Source organism: Saccostrea cucullata, unplaced genomic scaffold, assembly GCF_032062105.1.
Source record: "Saccostrea cucullata isolate Sc308-1 unplaced genomic scaffold, CSIRO_AGI_Scuc_v1 ctg140, whole genome shotgun sequence".
NCBI lineage: Eukaryota > Metazoa > Mollusca > Bivalvia > Ostreida > Ostreidae > Saccostrea > Saccostrea cuccullata.
The window spans coordinates 48,697-73,643 of NW_026927245.1; the positions used below are offsets into that span (position 1 = coordinate 48,697).

General features: G+C 35.4%; 1 protein-coding gene across 6 annotated transcripts; it reads left to right on the forward strand.

The window, feature by feature from the left end:
- The first annotated feature begins 105 nt into the window (after positions 1-105).
- On the forward strand, positions 106-24,114 carry LOC134273846 (E3 ubiquitin-protein ligase RNF38-like). 6 transcript variants are annotated; one of them, XM_062756057.1, is made up of 11 exons: positions 106-247; positions 1,692-2,064; positions 9,115-9,197; positions 14,412-14,626; positions 19,447-19,621; positions 20,524-20,826; positions 20,954-21,109; positions 21,296-21,405; positions 21,675-21,750; positions 22,076-22,303; positions 22,579-24,114. In XM_062756057.1, the coding sequence occupies exons 2-11, from the start codon at positions 1,713-1,715 to the stop codon at positions 22,639-22,641; spliced, it is 1,761 nt and encodes a 586-aa protein (XP_062612041.1). In that variant the 5' UTR covers positions 106-247; positions 1,692-1,712; the 3' UTR covers positions 22,642-24,114. The 6 variants fall into 6 exon arrangements, with proteins under 6 accessions (XP_062612041.1, XP_062612042.1, XP_062612044.1 ...); XM_062756058.1 differs by lacking the exons at positions 106-247; positions 1,692-2,064 and adding an exon at positions 3,752-3,944; XM_062756060.1 differs by lacking the exons at positions 106-247; positions 1,692-2,064 and adding an exon at positions 6,700-6,957.
- Positions 24,115-24,947: the final 833 nt, after the last annotated feature.

Here is a 24,947-nt window from a genome sequence, read left to right on the forward strand (position 1 = left end):
TTCTTTACAGAATAATATTTTTCGAATTTTAAGACCTTTACAATATGTTTGTCAATTTTACGGATTTTGCCGAAAATTAATGAGCAAAACGGAAATGACGTTCCTCATGGTAGGCGGGGGATCCAAGGCTTGACTAACTTTACAGATGAACGATTTCAGATAGGAGATCCTCGATATATGTTCGCACATTACCTATCTGAAATAACTGAAACTTGCTGGAATTTTCTGAACATTGGAATAAAAACAGGTCAGTATATTGATATTATATCTGAAGTACTCATTTAGGTTGGTATTTTGGCGCTAAAAGGATATAGTTTTTGACTTTGTGTCTTTTTTTCTATGTTCCTGACCCGTCACTGAAGCGTGTCCGTCTATCATGCATTGCCTGACGTTAAATTTAGGGGATGGGAACTAAGTATTAGGCCTGTTGAATTTCCGTTTATCTTTTGGGCAGTGTTAGAATTCTATGAAAATTATTCGCCACTAAGCTTACCAGGCATTGAAGATAAAAATATGTAATCTTCGTATTTACCTGATTGTTCCATTTTAGACTGTAGTATGTTCATGTAAAATGCAAAGATTTCGAAAGACTATTCACTTACAAACTGAAAAAGCAAATAAAATCAACAACTTAGTGTAGCATAGTATGCATTAAATCAGTAAAAATGTAGAAAATACCTACCAGCATTCTGTTGACTACTTTTCATCAGGGATGACATTTTTTTCTTCGATTTTTTGAGTAGGCCTATTTATTTTTAGCAGGTCATGCATGATCTTCATCAGTGTAAAACTAAGAGTGCAATTTCTGATACATAGAACAAAATCTCCATCTTTGGTTCATTTTACTTTTGAATCTGGATCATTATTGAAATTCATGCATTCAGGTTTAATGTGGTAAAGAACAGACCACCGGTGTAGGAATGGAGTTTGAAAAAATAAATCTTGATGATTGAATTTTATAAAATTATCATTCACAATCGTACTAGTCAGTTTCATTTAGGTACTGCTCCTAGTAAAACAATAAGTGTTTAAAAACAATTTTTACATTGTTTCCTCCATGCAAAACATATCAAAAATGACTTTTATTATGAAAAATTATGTGATGGTCCTATCAAATTGTGAAGATGTATCATTTACCCTTGCATTGATGCACCCTGTTTTTACTCAGCAGACAGCTGTTTATCAAATCATACCCATAATCCTAGGATGGACACAGACAAGTGTAGATGGTACTCCCACTTTAGCTTGAAATGATTTTGAGATCATTGGTGTAAAATCCCTCTGGTATCAGGGATTATTATACCCCCCGCTTGAAAAGTGGGAGGGTATATAGTAATCGGTATTTCCGTCCGTCCGTCTGTTACGCTTTGGGGTACCCATCTCTTATCCGCAACTCCTCTCATACCACTGAAGGAAATTTAATGAAACTTTCCTAGAATCTTCATTACATATTGCCATTGTGCACCTCCTATTTTACTTTTCGATCTGACATATATTTTGGATTTTCCAGAGCAAAACATGGACGCTGCCATTATATTCATATGGGAGGCGGGGGGTATCATTTAGTGAGCTCATTGCTCACAGTACCTCTAGTTTTCCTTTAAGTTCAACACACTTATGTCAACATAAGCTTTAAACATACTAGCATTTAATGTAATGAAATATTTTGAAATTTTTTTTGTTTCTTTCAGTGGATTAGTGCATTTCTTATAATGCCAGTAGCCTCTTCACAGAAAGATGCACAAAATCAGCTGTTGCAGCATTACCAGCATCTCCTGCCAAAGTCCCCTACCTATCACTTAGGGGGGCAGCTCTCCCCAGGCTCACTGGTCCCAAACTCAGAGCATTACATCAGGAGAGAGGAGGGAGCGACCTATGTGTCCGACCTCCGACCCCTCTCAGCCCTTCAAGCATCGACCTCTGCTGAGAGAAGTGCAGGCTTTTTCAGCACCCACAGCCCCCCACTGATCAACCTCAGTCCAAACCTGAGCCCTACTGTGGAGCCCCAGAGAGTCTCACCATTCTATGACCTCAGAGAAACAACTCGCCGTAGAAGCTTCTATGGTAAGTTTTATAAATCTTAACAGTTCATAAGTTTGAAGTTACTTAACTCTATTAATCTTATTGAGAGATCAAGTTGAATGATTCACACTCTTATTTTCCTTAAAATTATTGATCAGATGTATGAACAAAGTATTGTTATCATTTTTTGAGCCTTATGTTGAATAGTCTTCAAGAATGTCTGAAATTTTGACCAGACTTTTAAAATTCAGCACAAGTAATCATGGTAATGGAAGTATTACTTCTTCAGGATTTCCTTTTATGAAATTTGGTCAGAATTTCAGATTTGTTCCAATCCAAAATTAAAAAATTATTTGCTAAGGAAAGATGTGATTTTCATATTTATAACCTGTTTCAAGTTATTTATCCTCTGCACTTGATTTGTTCCTGTTAAAAAGTCCAGCTGATGTGATTGTGGAATTTTTAACATGCATTTGATCCTGCCTTAATTAAAGTCATGAGAGTCTTTTCATATCATATGAAGTTTTTATAAAATAGGTTAAATATAAAAGTCACTCTTAAAAAGTATTTGAACAAATTCTAAAGCTTGACACTATAATAATTGTTAAAATTTAGTTGTGTTAATAAAACAGATATTATACCTAGGGTATATCTGATATTGAACACCTAGCTGCCATTTATAGTGAATGTAGGACTTGAATTTTGTCAATGACTTGGTGGATGTGATCAATGTCAGGAAACAGTCTTCATTTCAGACATGTTGAACAGAAACAAAGATTCAGTCAATTTTCCACAAGGATGTTAGTGTTTCGATCAAACTTTGTTCACTAGAAATGTAAATTTTTTTTCAGTTCAATACATAAAAAACATTAACATTTGGGTTTGTAAAAAGAACTTGAGAAGTCATGATTATGGTGTACCCGGTTTTGAACATCTTAATGCCATTTTGAGTAAAAATATGACTTGATATTTTCAATTTTTATTTTTTCTTTTTTGACTTGAATCACGATGACTTTAGCATGATGGGTATAGTTGCAATCAATCTTGTTTAACATACCTTTATGCCATATCTGACACGATTTTAGTTCAACTGTGCTGAGGACTCCTTAATGTGATAATTAAATGATAATGTAGGAAAAATGTATTGCTTTGTGTTGTATTTTAGCAAAAAGTGTGTGGACTTTAAGAAACCCAGAAACCTGGTAATAGTCTTAAATGTGTTTTTAATTTCTCATTTTGATGTTCATGAACAATTATACTGAATACATATACCAGTACTATCATATGATCGCGGGCCAGGCAAAGGCAAATCCAAAAGTGAGTACATTGTTTTCAGAATGACAAAGAGTCAAATTGTTGATTACAAATCATCATGCATCCTGAACATTTCAGGTCACTCAAAAACCCTCAAAATACACCACTTAGCACTGTAGGCTTTGTACATGTAATATCAGGATCACATTCATTACTTGTGGTTCCAGAGAATGAACATTCTGACTGGAAATTGCAGTGTTTTATGTTGATAAAGTAAGTTGATTAGGCACAGGAGCTCCCTTTAGACTTCATCATTCATGCATATCCGCACCCCATTGTAATCTGCATATTTACATATTCTTGTGAGAAATGGGCTGAATATTTTATAGCTTTACAGTTGTAAATACTGGAGGCAGTTTTTTTTTTTCAAGGAAACTAATAGGAAAATGAAATAGAATTGGAAATTGTATTCGAAGTTCAGTGTGTAAAAAAAATGTGTCAACTATGTGTACACACTCGTCTGTATGTATTTAGAGTGTGAAGGTACACACATACACACACGAAGCACCAGCCTTATCGATAGTTGGCTGTTCGTGGTGAATATAAAAAACTATCAGAAGGGGGAGACTAGTGATCTGAACACGGTCGGGAAACATTGGTGTTTTACAGTATGTATTCATATATATTAACTTTGTCAGTCAGCTATAAATATACACTGACCTAGTTTTATATCTTCATACCATTAAGTCATTTAAGTTTGCCTCCTGTCTAAACTTTACATATATTGTATGATCGTCTTATTTTCTGCATGATTTCGTTTGTGAAGTTTTTGAGCACTAGACAGTGATATCCCGTACCTAGGTTTAAGGTTTATAATTTATAAATCTCTGTATTTATTTGCATACAATTTTAACCTACAAGTTTCTACAGTATAGTTTACCTCCAGTGAAAATCGTTCACTTGACTTGGAAAAAAACCCAATGTTGAGTGAATATGTTGTTGCAATTTTAAAATGACCTTTGAATCTGAGTTTGGGTGTTTGTTAATTTAAAAAAAAAAAAAAATTGTTACTCACCATTATTGTGCAAACAAACCTTGCTTGTTGAGTACAACTTGAACAATATCTATTCAAAGTTTTTTATAATGATATTGAAAGAAAAGAGAAATGCAGTGGAAAAAAGACTAGCCCATCAACTTGATGTTCTAGATGAGAACAGTTTAATGAGGATGATAAAAACTGACATTAAAACTGGTCGTAATTGATTAACTCGGTAATTATTGACTTGGCCGCCTTTCTGTATGAGCTCCATATTAAACTTGTTATTAGACCTAGACCAGTAGAGACTGATGAAAATTTCTGTTTTATCATCTTAATAACATCACATAGATTGTCAGAACCAATATTTAAAATTCTGATGGAAGAGATTTATTTTTAATTAGAATTTGGTGAAGTTGTTTCTCCTGCCATTTTCAGTTTGAGGTACATAATGTGAGGCCTGGCCATGTGATAATTGACCTCTGTGTCACTGACCCCTCAATACTACGCCTCGTAATTATGCCTCATATCATAACTACATTTGTGTGTCTGTTTACCTTTGTTAGAGAGTAGAGTATTTTATTATATTTTATATATATCAAAATGATTATATTCATTGCAACAAGTTACAACATATATGATTTCCTACCAAATTAATATCTACAACTTGTTGATTGTGAAATTGTAGTAATTGATCATTATTCAGCTTTTTACTAGTCTAAGACTATCACAAGTAGAATATATTTTAATAATAATACATTTCCTATATATTACATGTAAATGTTTTATCCACTAATGATAAAAAAAAATCAAGTTTAATTTAAAGATTAACTGTGAAATCACTAATTTTCGTGGGGTTTAATTTTCGTTGTTTTCGAGGCATGGAGAGACCCACAAATTCATGCCTTCCATGAATTCAAATGTAAAATTTAATATGCATTACTTTTCAAAACTTCTCCAACCACAAAATCAAATTTCCACATATTATAATCTGACAATAATTTTTTCTCAAACCTCGAAAATTTGCCCTCAGGAAAATGTGTGATTTTACAGTATAAAAATGGTGGGTCAGATCTAAGTATATGGACGCATCGTGAATAATAAGATTTAGTTCTATTGACTCTCTTTATATGTATTATGTATGTATTTACATGTCTCTCCCACAATTAGTCAGGCCCACTGGGAGTACAGATATTAGAAGATAACTCAGTTACAGAATATATCATATTATACTGTATTTTCATAATTGTATAAATGCATAATGGTTTCTTTCTTGTCTTATGACTGGAAGTGTCTCATTTGAATTTCACATGGTACAAAAACATGGTACAAAATTCAAATCTCAATCTTGAAGTATAAAATCTAAGTCAGTTTATATGAAGGGCTAGTTGTCTGATATAATAATGAAATAGCTAGTTAATCTGATGTTTTTTTAAATGGAAATACTAAAAGAAATTAAATTTTTAAAGATGAAATTTGTGGTTTCAAATACATATAGAATTTGTTCCTTGCAAGTATCATGATGTGTAGAGAGAGAGAGAGAGAGAGAGAGATAAGAATGACTCATTCTCTCAAATTTCTCTGTCATGAAAAGCAGCTTGTATAATAATATATGAGAAAAGCTCCCTTCTTTGCATCAAGAAACCACTAAATAAATTTAGTTTTCAGAGGATTGGAAATGTATGTATATGAAAATAATTTCTTTGCCAGCAGGCAGGAGTTTAAATATCCCTCTTGAATTGGCGGCACTCTTTTAAACTCTTAGCAGATTTTTTTTTTACCCAGTGTCTGAAGGGTGGCTTTATTACGATGGCTTGGTGGGAACAATTTGTGGCTAGGAATGGAATATTTCTCGTGCGGTGGAGTTTATTGTGAGGATTGGTAACCTTCATGTTGACAAATGGTCTAAGTCCGGGCGCTATGACTAAACAAAAGCCCCTGGGCAGCTCAAACACTCAGGTGCTTGCACATAGAAGAAAGGCATCGGTCCTTTTTTTTGGTCCAAAAGGCATCATTATATAAATTTTGATGACAATTTCTAATCTTTCTGTATGTTCTCTCTTTGGTTGTAAGTAATGCGACCCTATATATCTACACACATCTGTGTAAACCCAGATATAACCCAAAGCTATGCTGTATGTTTCCTATAACTCCTGGTAAGCAGGGAGACCTAGTAACCTATTTGCTTATTGTATTTTTCTGCGATAATTTGGCTCAATAGAAGTTTGCAGTTTTTTATATCAATAATTCATGAGACGAATGTACCATGTCTTAGAGTTGACAGCATTTTAAAAAAAAGTTTAAAATTGTAAAAAGCCCATGGCAATTACTGGAAAAATGTAAAAAAAGAGAGAAAGGATAATTTAGAAAGATATATGGTTTTCAGAGAATCGAATAAACTGGGAAATATTAAATGTATCATATAGATGATAAGATATGATTAACACTTGAGTTATTGTGTGTGAAGTTGACTCATTACCAAGGCACTAGTAGTACTTTGTGAACCAGCGCCCTATTGTGTTAGTACTAGGAAGGTTATTGATTACCTAGACCAGCACCAAGAGACTGGGGGACTATTGATTCACTGCCAGGCCCTCACTTACACACACACGTGGGTTGGTTGCACAGGAGGAATCCGTTTACAGGTACATTTAAATCCTCCGAGAGTGTGTGTGTGTGTTGTGTTGTGTTTCTGCCAGAGTTCTGTCCCTGTTTAAGTGTTGTTGATATTTTTTACCCTCCCTTCACCAGTCATGGAGGAGTGAGATTGGATATGGCGCTGCTTCTCTCTCTATTAGATAGATTTTGTCGTGGATTCCAGTAGAGAACTTGGAGTTGAGTAGTAAGTGTGGTGCCAGCACAATAGGCTTCAACGACTTGTAAATTTTTAATTCCTAGACATAGATGAATAATGTAAAGTGTGAGCTTCGTGTCCACATGTGTATTATACAGGCTTTACTCTTTACCAGTTGGTGCAGTTAGTTAACTTTTCCCATTACTTATTGCACACTTGCATTTGTAAAATTACCGGTACATCTGAGAATACCACTGTTTGATATGTTTTCCGTTTGAGAAGCTAAGACACAATTAAGCCTTAATTTCCATAAGTGCACACTAATGTTGATAGCTTTATTCATTTCTTCGTTATTTAATTTAACTCATTCAACAAATTCTAAACTGCATTAATTTTTACACCTGAAAGTTGAATAAAGGATAAAAATGTCTAAACAGGATTAATTTAGTAACAGTAATAATATTCAGCCCTTTTAATCATTCTTGATAAGCAAGTAAAGCAACCCTAGCTTGATTTCTGTATACATTTTAAATCATAATTGTTCTCTTAGCAGTGAAACTGAGGAATTTAGCCCTCCACCTGTCTGTCTGTCTAGCTGACTGTCTGTCTGTCTGTCTGTTTGTCCCACTTGGATCTATAGTCACTTTATGTTTTGGAATGCGGGGGTTTATTTCAATGCAGGGAAAATCTCTGGTCTTGGTGACAGTCCTGGCCACAGTAAAAATTTGCTTCCCAGCATTTTCTGACCTATCAGATCCCAGTACTTTCTAAAAGATATATTTTAATTATAGAATGATGATGTTTGAAATTAAAAAGAAACTTTGGAACATTACAGAATATTCCCAAGCACAGAGTAGTTTAATAATAGAAATATAAAGTTCATTAACTCTTAAAGAGTCATTTCATTGTCTGATACCATAGCAATTTGTTCGACTTGTGAACAATTATTGCGTCAATTTTATCAGTATTTCATTATATATATATTATAGTAACATAACCAGGTTGGCTTGTTTCAACAGAAGTTGCCTGAATCACAGAGAAAATAAGCAGTCCTTGATCTTCATTTAAGGCTCAGTATTGTTATTATCTATCTCTGTCAAAGTGTTTTGCTCTTTAATTGAGTCTCAGTAACAATGTACTACCTTTATCAATCTTACTTGATCTTCATTTGAGGCTCAATGTCATTATTCAGCCTTTATCAAGGTGACTTAGCAGGGTCTTCCCTAAGACCCGGGGGCTGGGGAATTTCTCCACCTATTATGATGTAATGCCCCTGTTATACTGGTATTCCTCCTAAACTTAAAAATTCCCATTAGGAAAGGAACCCCAGATCCCTTTCTACTTTTTAAATGTCCCCTTCTATTTCAATTCTTAACAGGCACAACACTGTACTTAGTCTCTTCATGAGGCTAAATAATGTAATTTTGCCTTACCAAAGTTTCTTGGTTCTTGAATTGAAGCTTGGTGAAGTTATTCCACCTTTATCAACTTAGATCTACATTTGAGGCTCAATAACATTATTTGGCCTTCATCAAGGTTACTTAGTCTTTCCTGAGGCTAAATAAAGTTATTCTGCCTTTATCAATGTTATTTGGTCTTCACTTTAAGCAATGTTATTTTGGCCCTCATTTAGATGACTGCAGGTCTTTTAATATAGAAGTTTCGTTAAATTTCTGTAGAATTCTTCGAGAAAACTGTGAACAACCTTTGGTAGCGAAATAATATAGCTTCTAGAGAATTCTGTGTCTTGCGTAAGTAATGTGAACAGTTATAGAATGTACGAGTAATATATACTGATGAAGACGAGCATGAATCAGTAGTACTAAGAAGATTATTATCTAATTTTACCTACGCACAGCTACAGGTCAAGGTGTTGTGATGCTGTCAACAAAAAGCTTAGCTATATGTCACATGTATGTGATGAACCAATCAATGATAATAAAGGCTTTATTTTCAGTGACATTAGATATATATATAAGAAGGCTCTAAGACTGTTTGTTTATTTCAGATTTCCAGAATAGTTGTAGCCAACCAATGCAGAGTACCACCCAGATTTGTTCCGGAATACTGACCGATGATTCGAGTCGTAAGGTACGTCTTGTCTACAGTACAGTTAGTAGTCAGTGAGTTCTTGTAGTGTCTAGTGCATCTTCATTTTGAAATTCCATATGAATTTTAAAGGTGAATGCCATTGCTTATGAAAAAAAGCGATTAAGTTCACTTAGTGTGTATCTTCAATTATGAACTTAAAAAAATGACATTCACGTGATATTAGTATTTTATTTTCATTCTTTTATATTATATCCACTTATCTCAACATTCAGAGGAATCAGGGATCTTTTTTACCTCGCCTAAGCAGAGAGCTAAAGTGAGCTTTTCTGATCACATTTTGTTCTGTTTGTTCGTCTTTCCATCCATCTTTAAACTGTTAACATTTTTTACTTTTCAAGAATCAGTTGGTCAATTCCAACCAAACTTGCCACAAAGTATCATTGAATAAAAGGAATTCAAGTTTCTTTTTTCAAATGAAGGACCTAACTTTTCCAAGGGGGGAGGTATTTATGAATTATTAAATAAATTAATTGCATCTTTAGAAAATTCTAAAAAGCCAAAAATGAGTCTTATGTGGAACCATTCCCAGGATTTGTAAATAGAAGATTGTTCAGATCATGATCCCAGGGAGCAGGGAAGGACCACAATGGACCATCAAAATTTTACATAGCAGGACATAGGAAAGGTCTTTAAAAATCTTCTCTTGAAAGCAAAACCATGATTGGTCATATATTGGAAGCATCTTTAGGTATAGTGTAGATTCTTTTTTTTTTTTTTTTTTTTTTTTTTAAAACAAATATTGACCCTCAGTGGTAGGAAGGGTCACAATTTGTGATCAATTTTTTAAGAATGAACACATAGGAAAAACCTTTAAAAATTTCAAGTGATCCCCCCCCCTTAGCCCTTTGAATGGGGTTGGGTCCTGATAGGTGATAAGTTTAAAAAGGAATAGAAGGTGCATTTAATATGGGGAAAAATCTGTATAAGCCATGATTAGTCGTAGAAATAGGGAAGCATTCTTAAGTAGTGTAGATTTAAGTTTGTTTAAATCAATTCATGAACATCCCTTCCCTGGACCACTTTTATATTTAAACTTTTCAATAACTACTGATTCTTGCTTTTTCCTAGCAAAATTGTTCAGGTGAGCAATGTTAATCATGGGCCTCTTGTTTGGCTGTTTGTCTAGCACATTGTCCATCTTCTGAACTATGATGAGATGATTTGCATATGTGTTGAAATAATGGCTTCCATAAAGAGTTTGCACTAAGTACCATTGTTATTAATCTCACAAGAAAATGATTTTTGACCTATTTTTTCAAAAATTTGTCTCGACATTATACCTTAATCTTTTCAGCTTTATATTTAGGATAAGAAATGTTATCTTAGGATTTTATTTTTAAAACTAAGAGGTTATTGTCATCATAAGATTTGTCCTGATATTTGAATTATTAACCTTAATTATATTGATCCTAACCTTTGACCTTCTTTTACTAAAACTAAATTTTTGCCCAACAGCTTTTGAACTGTAAGATGTCAGGTTTTGATATGAAGCATAAGTGATATTGCAGGACTCGCTCATCTTCAAGGCCGTAACTAAGCTCAAATTTTTAGTGAGGCAAGGGCGCTGGGCATTCCTAGTCCCAGACGGGGCAAGGGTAGAACCTGATAGCCAGTGATGAGGGTTTCCAGGGGAAGGGGGCCTGAAACATGGATATTAGAAAATAAAAGATTTACTCTTAGAAAGTTTTTATGTTTTTAATTGTCGACCGCATGGCACAGTGGGATGCCTTCGCAACTAAGGAGTTGATCCTTATAGGTTTGTCCTTCGGATGAGACCTTAAAAACTGAGGTCCTATGTTTGATGACACAAAAGAGATGTCAGTATTTAATCATCTTCCGTGACCACGAAAGCCCAGTGTAAATTGAAAAATTGCAGCCCTCCTACGGCAAGTGGTGGTGTCTCAATATGAGTAAGAATTTTTTTAGAAGGGATGTCAAAAAATAAAACAATTTACAAAACAAACATTTTGAATTATATCTTACATGCTTTGTAAATGAAAATGAGGTACCTAGTGAGATGAACGATTTACAGAAATTGAAACAAAAGTTGAAAATGTAAATAATTTAGCATGAAGACAAACATAATTCATAAGTTCAATGTGAAAAATTGTCACTTTTCAGAAAACTCATAAAATTTAGTGAGGCATTTGCCTCACTTGCCTCAATGGTAGTTACGGCCTTGATCTTGGGACCTTGAACTTGTCCTTTTTACCCATGAACTTACATATAGACCATGTGACCTGTACCTTTGACTTTTTCTTGAAAATCAGTTTGTTGAAACTTCAGTCCAATAAAAAAATCATTTTAGGAGCAACTGATTGACTTACTTTAATATGAACTGGACCTACTATCAGCTAACTTTTTGGAAACAGACTAAACTTGTGGCCTTGTGACCTTGATATTGACATACATATGAAAAACAAGTGTAATGTTAACAGAGATGCAATAGGTGGGATTAATATAAATTTATCATATGCATTAATTTCTGCAAAAGTTAAAACTAAGTTTTAGAGGGAAAAAAATATCATATTTTCAATTCTTCTTAGAAGGTAAAATTAAATTTTTCAAGCTCAAATAAAGTCATTGTTTTAGGCAACACTTGTTCTTAGGAACACTGTATCCTGTATTTAGAAGTGATGGTCTTTGTCAATAGAAGGCATGATGATCATGGTAGACTACATGTATATGTTACCCTTCGGTCTCTTTTTGCCTTCAAACTTCTCACAGTTTACATAGATCTATCATTTATAGCAATTTAACTTTTTTGCCAGAAGTTTTAGCATGATATGACCTTTTATGTTAATCCTGCTGGTGTAGCATCAGTTACGTCCCTTTAGTGGTTGCCAGACCTGTGCTGTGTTATATTAATCAATACATGTGGAGTCTATAAAGGCTGTAGTGATCCTAGCCAGGCAATTACTAGCAAGCCAGGCTTCTCTGTGCAAATTTACATTTAGTTAAAACCCAGAGCTCCAAGTTTCCACCAAACAAAGACATGAAAGAGAAACTGCTTTAGATTCTATATGTTTGTAGTCTGCCTTCATGTTTCATGTTTAGGGCCCCTACTTCTCATACATTTGCCATAAAGAATATTATGCAATGGTTGTAGTTGACAACTTATCTCAATGTGTCTATTTGAAATTGGGGTATTATTTTACTGTAGTCTATCCTTTCATTAGATAGGACCTTTCTGACAGAGCATGTTAAATGAAGTTTTTTTTAAAAATAATTTAACATTGGTTAATGACTAGCCTATTTTATTGCTGCCTTGGGTACATGATTATGATCATGTGTATTGATTATATAGTACGATTTATTTTGAGTATGAGGGTCTATAAATTTTTTTTTAAGCAGTATCTGTCTTAATAGCATCAAAGTAAACTCAGAGGTAACTAGTTTATTAAAGACATAGATTCACAAGCAGTTGTACTGAACTGTTTTGACCAAACAACTAGTTTTACAGTTTTGACTTCAATGTATGCTGTATTGTTTGAGTTGATATAGATGACAGTGTTAGGTAGAGAAGTGAGCCGAGTCTCTTTGTGTGATCGAGTGACACACCACACTTACTGACGTACACAGGAAGTACGTTATCCATTGAGGAGATTTGTCGGCCCTCTTCCTGGAGATCGGGATGAAGTCTCAATGAGTTTCTTAAACTGAGACAACAAAGCAAAGTGTCAGGAAGTGGACTGTTTTATCAAAGAGTTGGTCGCTCCGTGTGAAATATATTCCATTCTTATTCCTTAGGGTTAAATGCTTAATAATTCTGCAGTGCTGAAAATTATCACAAATTATCTGAAAATAGATAATAATTTTAGGAAATATTTTCTTAGTTAATCAGATTAGTAGATAAAATTGCATTGAAAACCTAAATACATGAAATACATTGAAAAGAAGAAGGTTAAAAATTGGCCCCTGGGTTTGTGTTATGTCTACATGTAACTGTAGGGGCAGGTTAATCTGTATGACTGAGGAGCAGAACATGTGTAGGGATAGCTAGGGGACATACTGTATACAGGAAGGCAGAATGCCACCATTGTAGACCAGAAATAGATTGATACAGCTACACATATGATTCCTATCTCTGTATGATAAAGTGAAGCCTCCCACAAAGTACCTAGATCCACCTTTGGATTGCTGATTGTTTGTGTAGTGTTATAGATATAAAGGTGCAGTCTGTATATGGAGAATTCTATAGAACTAGGTGGATGTGGAAAGATATTGATGCTATGTCAGAGACAGCAAGACTTAACAGGGTAGGGTATTTCTCCTTGTAAATGTGTACTGGTAAATTTTTCAAGTACAAAATATAGTATAGGGTACAGAAAAACACAGTGTGGAAAGGGAATGCCTTGTGGTCTTTGATAGGTACTTGATCATTGTGCTACATGTAGATGGGCTAGTCCTTGGACATTGTGATAATGTTTTAGAGATCCTTGTAGAGCCTGGAAACTTCTCACCTGTCCAAACAAAGGGGGGCTCAATGTTGAATCACTAATCTACAGCCTAACACAGGCCAGAAATACAGAATTTTAAATTCTACCTAGCAGAGTGTTTGAATTGTGATAGTCGATTATAGCTGCCTAAACCGCAAAAAAGCTTGTGGGATTCATGCAAGGAATATTTAGCCGTCTCCAGTTATAGGAGAGAGAGCGGGACTGTTTATCGTTTATCACAGTAAAATCCCATGTACCAACAAAGGGCTGGCCTATCTGTTGTTCAGCTCTGTCGAGATCCATGAATCATGAATGTGGAATTTAAAGTACGGTCTTTTTAAAAATAATAGCCCCCGCAGAAAGGAAATGATTGAAAAAGTATTCCAGATCTTAACTTTGAACAGTCTTCAAAATTAGTCATTATTTCTTTCAAAGCTTTTCTTTATTTGAGTACTTGTTTTAAGTTTCTTACTTTGAATGTGTTGAGGGCTGTTTTCATTGTTGTGGCAAACACATAAGTAACAAAGGGAAATTGGTTGGAGAGATATGGAATTAAGCATGAACAGATATATGCTGCATATTGAAATGCATGTAATACTGCTTCAGAATCTTTTTATATAAATTTGTTATGTTTTGTATAAAATTGAACAAAAAAAAAAAAATCTGCAATGTAATGTGCCTGCTGTTGATTGTGTGTGTGATAGAGAGAGAATATAATCCTTGATTTTGATATTGATTCCTGCACGTTTTTCAGAGTGAGAGCCCGAGCCGCAAAAGAAGGAAGACCTCCAACAGCTACATAGATTTGACCAATCATTCTCCCAGCCCCCCTCCTACCTGGTCCAGGGAGAGCACGGAGGCTGCCAGGTTAGGGGTCAGTCGTAGACGAGTGTCCAGTCAGCGACGCGTATCGGGCGACAGCAGAAGATCCGTGTCAGAGAGAAGCAATACTCCACGTGCACGACGCAGGTACTGTCAACTTTGTTATAATATTGCAACTCAAGCTTACATTGGCTACAATAGTTGCATAAAAAAATTCTTTAAAAGGCAAAATTTTCTAACATTTAATACTACGTCCTGATTGTGAGAACATGTAGAAATGTGATAAAGATTCAGCCAGCATTTGATCTTGGGGTGTGTGTTTTGCCTGTAGAGCTGTTTCATTAGTTGTCAGGGTTGGGTTGTTATGTGGATACCATGGTTTCTGGTGTTAGATTATCAAGTAGGATCCGAGCATAGAGAAGTGTTGATAATAGGCAAGTCTGCTAGATTGTGGGAAAAAATGCTTGCCAGCGTGCAGAGGTAAAGGAATCAATGAGGAATTGATTTTCTTTGTGTTTTGGGCGCGACTGTCAGGTTTGAGGGGTGAGGAGGGAAGAGGGGCATTGTAATGCCTGCCACGGTGAAGTGGTATTGTGTCCATAGTCCATACCTTTGTTTGTCACCTGTGCTTGCTTGACCATGTCAAATATTTGAAGGCTTGTAGCTCTCAGTATTGATTTGGTGTGAGGGACATTGATTTTCAGGGCTCTGTTTTCCTGAGTGGTACAGCACACAGAATCTCTCCGTGCCTGGTAGTTTTTTACTCTCCTAGGTTTACATGGTTAGCACGCTAATCTACTATCAGTTTTAATGTGACAGAGAATGAAGTCATTTATAACTAGAAACATAGCCTCCTTTCTTCAAATCATAATTACTCTGCAGTACTAATAAAAATTCAGCCGTACATGTCTATAACACTGGTAGGAATATGATAAATTACAATCTGAGGATTATTTGGTTTTCTATATAGGTCATACGTGTAGTTTATTATGCATGTGAAAATAGACAACATTTATGATAACATATTTTAAGGGTAGGGCTTTGTGTATGAAAACAACAACAGTGGTGTATAATTTATATGTTGACACTAGATCACATTCAGTAGAGGAAAAGGATTATGGTACATGTACTTAACTTAACGTACATGCTGTCGACAAAAGAATTATGGGGGCTGATTATTATTTCTAAATTTGAAAAAAAGAAATTGAATTTGGTCAGCACAAAATTTATTGTCCCATTTAAGATCTGAATATAGGTGAAATAAGTAAAATATGTGTCCATTTTGTAATACAGTGTACTGGTTATTTCTGTGAATTCCATGCTCTGAATGTCAATTCAGTCTGTTTAATCATTTCACTTAGAAATCAGTGCTAGAAATATTGATAAATCATTACCACATGAAAGACAGTCATTTCTAGACACTGAATATTTAGAAGAAGGTGAATCAAAGTGGTTATTTTTCCATGATGACAATTGAATTCTTAAAATTGAATAGCTAAATAACATTGTCAGAAAATGCTTTATTAATATGGGAATATATAATTGTCGGTGAGAGTTAAGCAGGAAATGGAGTCCCAAGTTAAACAAGTTCCATTTGTGCGAGTTTGAATTATTAACATTTCCGCCAACCTTTTGAAAAATGGTGCCATCTGTTTTGAGTTACACGGAGCCAGACCACTGTTTTACAATTTTTATCAGAGTTGTGTTGGTTCAGGTTTCAAGCTGGTTTAAACATATTTGCTAAATATACTAGCTGTTTTATTTAATCTGAGCAGAACAATTTCTTCTAAAAATTCAAGTCCCCTTTCTAATGATTAAGGTAAATTCACTATACATTGCTAAGATTTGCTACATAAGTTATTTTAAACTAATATATTTAAGTAAGAAACATAATAAACTGATAAATCTGTTCTCTCTTTGATAGTTTTATTTAAAATGTTTGTTTATCAGCATTAAAATCATAGTTAAAAAATATTTTTTTTAAAAACTATAAACAGTACTGTATAATAATGTTAGTGCATCATGACGTCACAGTTGTCAATTATGACATCAGCACCATTATGACATCATAGAAGAAATATTCACAGTTCTGTGACATAGTTTGGTGCTCAAAGGAGTGTTGCTATGTTTCCATGTTATTGTTGCTAGCTGATTTGTCAAAGGATAAGTAAAAACAGGCAGACAAGTTGGAATTTCATGGAGTCAGAAGAAGAGAATGAGGTGATGGCAGTCAGTGAACCAGAACTTTATGATTTTGCGTTTAGATGTGTAGTCCAGGCTGTGGTTCAGTCTATAGCGCAGTCAGCTGCTCCAAGGGCTGGTATTTTGTCTGGTGGCCAGTCAGGAGGTAGAGAGATGGACAGCCCTCAGAGAGCTTCTAATGATAGACAGACTGAACATCTTCATCTGTCGGCTGAATCACATGCCACAGGAAGAGATGAGATGACTGGCAGTCCTCAGTATAGACTTCACACTTCTACTGCGGGCGAGAATAGACATACTGATGATACTCGGAATGCATCCCTACATTCCATGACATTACCTACTGTTTTTCACTCAGATGTCTATGAACCTGGACAGATGGGGAGTGCACCTGCTAGGGTAGAATTTGAAAACCAGATTTATGATGTTCCTCCTAGAGGCTTATATGTTTCAAAATTTTTGAGACAGATATATCAAGGTGATGAAGGAATATTTAGTACTGAGCACCATACATATCCAGTTTCAAGGTCAAACCAAGGTCAATCTGACACAGACATGAGGATGTCAAGGTTAAGAAATCCTCAGAGAGATCCTGGATTTGAGGAAGATTTTGATGAAAGAAGGCATGTATCACAGCAGATGGATGGTCTCAGTTCTGAATGGCATGATCTAAGCAGAGACCAGTATGGAGACTTGGAGGGTAATGAAAATGGACACCAGTATAGCTTTAGAATGAGGGAAGGACCAAGAGAAATAGCAAGTAGAGAGAACAGACTAAAAAACAGAAGAAATAGATCAAATCAAATAACAGATCATAGTACAGTAGAAAATACAGAGGAAACAGGTCAGGTTAGACAGACTTACAGTAGACAAGAAAGGGACAGACTGGACGATAATAGGAGGAGACCAGACGAACTGAACAGAAGGAAAAGAAACAGACGAGTCAGTGTTAGACGTAGTCCAGCATTACAAAGTGGACAAGACAGAGGCCAAGAGACCAACAATAGCCAAAGTAGATCAGTACATTGTAGAAGTGAGAGAGACAGTCACATAAGACTGGGAGACAGACAGTTCAGTCATGGTCACAACAGACATAACAACGGGTCAGCCTCTGCTTTAGGGAGTCTCTATATTACAGACTCTGGTCAAAGTGAGGAACACCAGAGGAGTGTTCCTAATGTAACGGAGGGAGGGAGGAATGACCGGGAGGGCCATCGTCAGGTAGACTCTAACCCTGGACCCCTGGGAGGGAGGAATGACCGGGAGGCCCATCAGGTGGACTCTAACCCTGGACCCCTGGGAGAGAGGAATGACTGGGAGGCCCATCAGGTGGACTCTAACCCTGGACCTCTGGGAGGGAGGAATGACCGGGAGGCCCATCAGGTGGACTCTAACCCTGGACCTCTGGGAGGGAGGAATGACCGGGAGGCCCATCAGGTGGACTCTAACCCTGGACCCCTGGCCACGCTGTTCCTCCAGCTCCTACACCAGTTCTACCAGGAGGTCATGATGTGGATTTATGTAACGACAGTGTGGCACCCTGATCAGGGGAACCTTAGACACATGCTCAGAATCATCGCTAATATCATACAGGAGCCATATGTTTCCGTGACAACCAGCATGGTACAAGGCTTTATAATGGGGACCAGTATAAGTCATGCGGGCCATTTTCGGCTTTTGATTCAGATTTTGAATCCGCTTACTGCACATCACTCACTCTCCCCAACCCTGGCTTCCTTATTCAGGGTACAGAGCCTCATGTTCAGTATCAACCTAGCGCCGCGGCAGCTGCTTCATAGATTTTCTGACATCGTGAGGAATGCCATGATTGTCATGATACAGCAGCACAGTGCACGAATTATTGACCAACCAGGATGGTGATTAGATTTCTTCTTTCATCCAATTAAAATATCAGTTGCAGCATGGTACCAAAATTATAAAGCACATTATGAGGCAATCAATTTTTGTCTCTGTCTTATTTCAGTTTTTGTTGTAGTTTTAATGTGGTTTTGTTCAGTGGTTGTGTTTGTTTAGAAGAAATAAGATTTTTATAGAATATTTTCTGTAATAAACAGCATTTTGTTAAAGCAAAACTCCATAACTTTATGGCCAGTTTCATCGATCCAAATTTTAAGTTTTTCTTTTTTCATCAATTAAAATATATTCAATACCTGGGTAATCCATTTGATATCCATTTCGCATGAATATGTATGAAGTGTATAAATATGTATGTTCCACCTGTGACGGTTTGTGACAGGAAATCTTTCTGCCCTGGAGAGAGTCTCTATTTGACTAGCGATAATGTCGGGCTGTATGGAGCCTTTGTGATCTAGAAAGCTGTGTAGCTCTAGTCGGCCTCTCTGTTTACTTTTTGATTTCAGTCCCATGAACATCTTGGCTTGGTTTAGAGAAGAGAGTACAGGTGTGAAATATTAAACAGCTGGGGATTTAAAATGAAGGCCTTTTTTTCATTATGAGGATGCTAACTCTCTCTGCAGCTGCATTTTTTTTTTCATACAAAACTTAGCTTCCTAGAACATGATAGAAGTAAAGGGGAAAACACACACACAGAATAAATTATAGAGAATTTGTTAAGGACATCTCAAGGAAATAAAGTTGATGTCAAGAAGAAAGAGGATTTCATTCTTCCAAACAGCATTAAAACTTTGTTCTCATTAATAACACTGGATCTTGTTCACAATAAAAATTTTTTAAAAATGTAAATAGGAAATGTTTGATTATTTTTTGTAATTTTTCTGTTTTAGCCCAGGCACACGGAGGAGAACTCGTGACAGGAATAGTGGTCCACAGAATGAAATTGGCCCCGAGCCTAGGGCCTTTCAACCCCCACACCTGATGAATCCCCGCCAGATTCACCCCGCGTCTCTACATCCCCACCTCCATGGGGCACCACAACAAGTCATGTTTGACATGGAACAGGTAAAAATCTACTATAAGTATCATTTTTTTTTTATGATAATTCAGAAATGGCAGGTGTAAGGAGAGTAAGGGAGAGTCAGTTTGATTGTGCTGGAATCACAAGGAAGTTAGGGAGTCCAGGAGGAAATTAAATAGGGAATAAAAATCCTTAAGCAACACTTCCTGTTTAGTCAAGATTTAAGATTCAGTTTTCTGCCATATAAGAAAGAAGTCTGTGTTATGAATACAGAGACCACATGTGAATTTGCAGAAATTTAGGATACATTGACCAGCATTTGTTAGTGATATGGAAATTCTGTGTGTGGAAATTTAGGCATTTCTGCTTCTATTAGGGAGAGATTCTTTTGGACAAAAGATGCCAAGAACTTTACAATTTTACACTCATCATTTTGTTCCTGTGTTATTTGTATGTTACCCATTTTCAATCTTTGGCTTTTTTTTCTATTGTTTTTTTTATAGGATGCTCTTTGTTAATGTAGGATGGTAACCGTATGTGATAATTATTTCTTTGTATTGATTTATAAACAAAGAAATCATGTGGCATATTTCCTGAATTTTACCAATAGTTGGAACAGAAATATGAATGCGAAATATTAGACTTAGTGTCTGCAAGTGCAGAAGTTTGAAGCTTGAATCTTGATCTTAAGCTATAATCAACACTTCATAGTTTGATGCTAGGTGTTTGAAGACTCAGTCTCCCAAAGTCTCTATTGGATAATATCACCTAGTTTGATTTCAGTTATACTGGGATTTTCAGGTGTCTGTCTTGTCTTGTGATTGGGTAAAAGATTGAATGATAGCTCAATGGTCAAGTCATATATGTCAGTTCAATTACAATATAAAGTTATTTAATTAAGGAAGAAAACTATTTTTTGGACATGTACAACCATGACTATTTTCAGGTTCCTGTGAGCACACCGGTATCAATGACGCCATATGCAATCCCAGTGTGCACGGGACCTCATCTGCCAGTGTGCACCGGGGCCCACCACCCAGTCTGTAGCACGGCGCCCACGTGGTCCATCCCAGGCTGTGGTGTGCCCCTCCCGTCCTGTAATATGCAGCACATCCCCACATGTAGCCTGCCACAGATTCCATTTCATCCAGGCTCCATCCCACCTCTGTTCCATCATCACCCGGCCGCCAATCATATACCTCCACAACATCTAGCTCCACCCACTCATTTTAATCCAAGTGCTCGAGGGGTGAGTCTCTTTTTTGAATTTGTGCATTTTTTAGCTAAAAATTTAAAACCTGAATGAATTGTGACTTTTTTCCTTTTTCATTTTACAAGATTAATAAATATTTGATGAATGATTGTTATTTTTTTAGCACTCTGAGGAAGAAGTTACTGGTCTCCTTGACCAGCGATCCCGGTTTCCCCTTCACCCAGGGACATTACACCCTCACGGTGCAACGCCGTTTACTGCCTCTGCCCCGGTCATGCTGCAGGAGCCACATGTTCACCCGACACCTCATGATATTTATGTAAGAGCTCTATAAATAGAAACCTCTCATATCAACAAACCACAGATTTCATTCTGAACAGTAGATGAGAATTTCTAAAATGATTATTGGTCCTTAAAACACATTTGAATAGTAGAAAGACATGACACTGTTGTATTTTAGATATGAGTGAATTGCAATGACTAACAGTTATGGTTATTTTTCCAGGGTCCATTTCAGCGTCACTTTGCTCGTCAGCGTACCAGTGGAAGAAATGGTCGTCTCCGTTCACTCCCCCTTCCTCCTCCTCCTTACCCAGGATTCCTCTTACACTTCCTGTAAGTTACGACATTAACAAGGAAAACAATAACTAGAACAACATTAACTAGAGGAAAATAATAACTTAGGACAATATTAGCTAGAGGAAAATAATGTGTTTTTAATAACTGTATTAAACTTAAGAACTTGTATTACATTGACTCCATAACAGCCTTTAAAAAATTAGGTATTAGTAATTCCTTAAAAATTCTTTGTGTGGGCTTATTTTAAGAGAATATTAAGGGTTAGGTGTAAACTAGATGATTATAGTCAGACATTTTTATTGTAGGGCCATGTTGGGTAATCCTCCAATGCCCTATGGCAGAGACTTCCATGAAGACGCCACAGAAGTGGAAAATTACGAGGTAAGGGAGAGAAGTCAGATTATCTATTATTACTATCATACAGCTGTGTCCATTACACAACTCAACAGTCACAAGTGGGCAAATTTAAAGTGGGTGAATTCAAAGAACACAGTATAATTTCTTAAACAGAACTGTGACTGGGCGAATTTAAAACGGGGCAAAATTGTTAGCAAGTGTAAAAGGGCGAAAATAACATGGGGCGAAAATAACCCTGTATACAGTATCTACAAAGACAATTAAGAATCAAAAGTTTATTCATCCAGATTTTTGGAAATATTTTTTGTATTTTTGAATGACACATATTTACTGGTCCGTGTGATTTCAGGCATTGCTGAACTTGGCGGAGAGATTAGGAGAGGCCAAGCCAAAGGGTCTGACCAAACATGAGATTGAGCAGCTGCCCGCCTACAGGTTCAACAAAGAGAACCACCACTCTGATATGGACCAGACCTCCTGTGTCGTGTGCATGTGCGATTTTGAAAATAGACAATTATTACGGGTCCTGCCATGCAGTCATGAATTCCATGCCAAGTGTGTTGACAAGTGGCTGAAGGTAAATATTGTCCGAAGAAAAGGATTTTTTTTTTTACTATAGATGGATGCTTAATATTGAACTTACTTAAATGACTTCTAAACTTTATTTGTCATTTTGATACTTTTATAAAGACCAGATTTAATGCTTATAAAAATTATTGCTAAAAAGTAGAGCACAAAATGGGGAATGCCTATTATACCAATACTGTCAAAGTTTTTGTAAATTGATTATTGTTATAAAAATCAAGGCACTATACCTTTATAGTTTATTCATGTTGACAACATTTATTCCAGACAAACAGAACCTGCCCCATTTGCAGAGCGGATGCCACAGAAATAGCCAGCCAGTCAGACTGAAGAATCAAAGTCACAGCACAAAAGTGTTTCTTATTTATTGTACGGTCAAACTGGTTTTATTTCTAAAAAAAAAAAAACTGAAACAGATGTAGGAAAGCAAAAAAAAAAATGATTTGGTGCATATATTATTTGTTATTATTGAATGTTTCTTTTAATATTAGTATTAGATGCTTTGATATATATAAAAAATATATTATTTCACTTAATATTTGAGCGTACAGCTATACAATGCTTTTTTGTTTTTATCCACTATAAGAAGTATATCCCTGTTTTTTGTTGAGGTGAAAGGTTTTTTTCTTCCTTGCATAATGAACTGATGCGGTTGATTCAGGGATTCTTTTTTCTTATCATAAATATTATATGAAGCCAGTACCCATAGCCTATCATCTTTATTAATTGTGTACATTTATTGTTCATGTAAGTTTTTGGTCAGTAAAATGGTAAATGACAAAATTTATTTATGTACTGTAATACTTGAGTAGGCTTGTAAAGAAAAAAATCCATTGGCAACTTGCTTATGGAAGTCTAAATAAATAAAATATTCACTTAAAAACCAAAAATAATGCTTAAAAACAATCAGAAAATTAAAAAGTAGGAAGAAGATGGTTGTTTTGTTATGGCATCGAGCACTTCAAAAAGCTTACCTAATTTCTTCTTCTTTTTTTTTTTTTTTGACAATCAGCACCAACTTGAACTCAATATTTAAAGTAGTGCCTTTGCGTAAAAACAGTGTAGGCTCAAGAATCAAGATGTTTGTTTTGTTTGGGGGGAGGGGCTTTGTTTACGTGTCCGTGTGTTGTTGTGTACACATATTTGTACATGTATAACATTGGGTAGTGTTATCCACTTGTTCTGAAATTATATACAGATTTTAATGCAAAGTTTTCTTTTATTATCCAAGGGAACTAGAATTTAAGACCTTGTTAATATTTGTTACTTGTAATAAATTTATTATAATTCTTAGAACTAAAAAGAAGTATTTATTGCATTTTAGGCCAATTCAATTTAAAGAAAATTCAGTATTAAAGTGTTTATATGTATTTCTTTTGTTTAGAGCAATGCAAATTTATTGACAAGTTTTACTTTTGTCACAAAATTGAATTGGCCTTTATTCAGATTAATATATATTATAGGAATTTTTTTCTTGTTTTGTTTTCAACATTTTGTTTAACGTGAGCAGTCTTGCATTAAGAGATGTTTACAAGGGAGATAAATGAAAAACATGAAACAACATTTTAAGATCTGTTTTGTTACAATGAACCAGTGTAAAAATAGAACAGCAATCAAAATTATATACTGTCAGTAGTATTTACCTTGAATGATAAATCTACAACTTTTTAAACCCTAGACTTTAGCACTAATTTGGTACAATGTAACTATTTTTTTCCTTATTATTTTAATATGTATTAATTACAAACAAAGTACTGTGTTTCAGGGCTGCATTGTTTCAGCATTACTTAAACTGTATCCGTATTGAAAGAAAAATATCGATAACAAGTTTAAGATCATGTACATCCAGCTATATTTTATTAAGTTGTAACAATAAGTGGAACATACACAGCTGGCATGTCTAGGCACCTTGGTTTTTTTATACAGGGGGAAGGGTGTCCTAAATTGACTAATTTGTCATAACTGTAAGCAGATTTTTTGAATTCAGGGCATTTGAGCCAAAATGTACCAACTTTTTCCCCTTTCAAGTCTATAATGTTGCTGGAAATTAATGGCTTTATGTAACGCATATTATTTCCATGAACGGAGTGAGGTGATCAGCAGTTATGCCATTTAACCTACGCACAATAAGTATGCAACAAACATGTTCTGATTCCATTAGTTATTGAAATATTTATTAGAGAGGGTGATGTGATTTTCAATATTTGCAATTTATGGTAATTTGGTCACATACATGTACATAAAATTAATTAAAATATATGAGTATTAAATACATAGACCATGACATTCTTTGAAATTTTTTGAATATTTTGGCCTAGTTTATTGTAAGTTTTATTTTAACATTTGTTCTGCTTTTTGAAGTGGTTATTTGAAATGCCCATGCCCCCTATAATGTGAAATTTTACAAAGTGCCTTGATATTTCCGATTTTTTCCCCCGTCACCCATTTCTTTTGATCTGATAGCTGTACATTCAGAGCTAATTTTCCGTGATAGCCAAACAGTTCTACCTCTCTACAGATGTGACCTTGGTCGTGATTTGTCGCAAGTCGTGTTTTAACCCACACATTTTTGTTTGCCTTCATTTCTTAGCATAGTACTAATAAGCAGCCTTTTCCTTTCATTTTATCATTTCATT

Coding starts and splice junctions, on each gene's coding strand:
- LOC134273846 (XM_062756055.1), top strand. CDS start 16,676: ATGGAGTCAGAAGAAGAGAATGAGGTGATGGCAGTCAGTGAACCAGAA. Junction 19,622..20,523: donor TCATGTTTGACATGGAACAG/GTAAAAATCTAC, acceptor GACTATTTTCAG/GTTCCTGTGAGCACACCGGT. Junction 20,827..20,953: donor TTAATCCAAGTGCTCGAGGG/GTGAGTCTCTTT, acceptor TTATTTTTTTAG/CACTCTGAGGAAGAAGTTAC.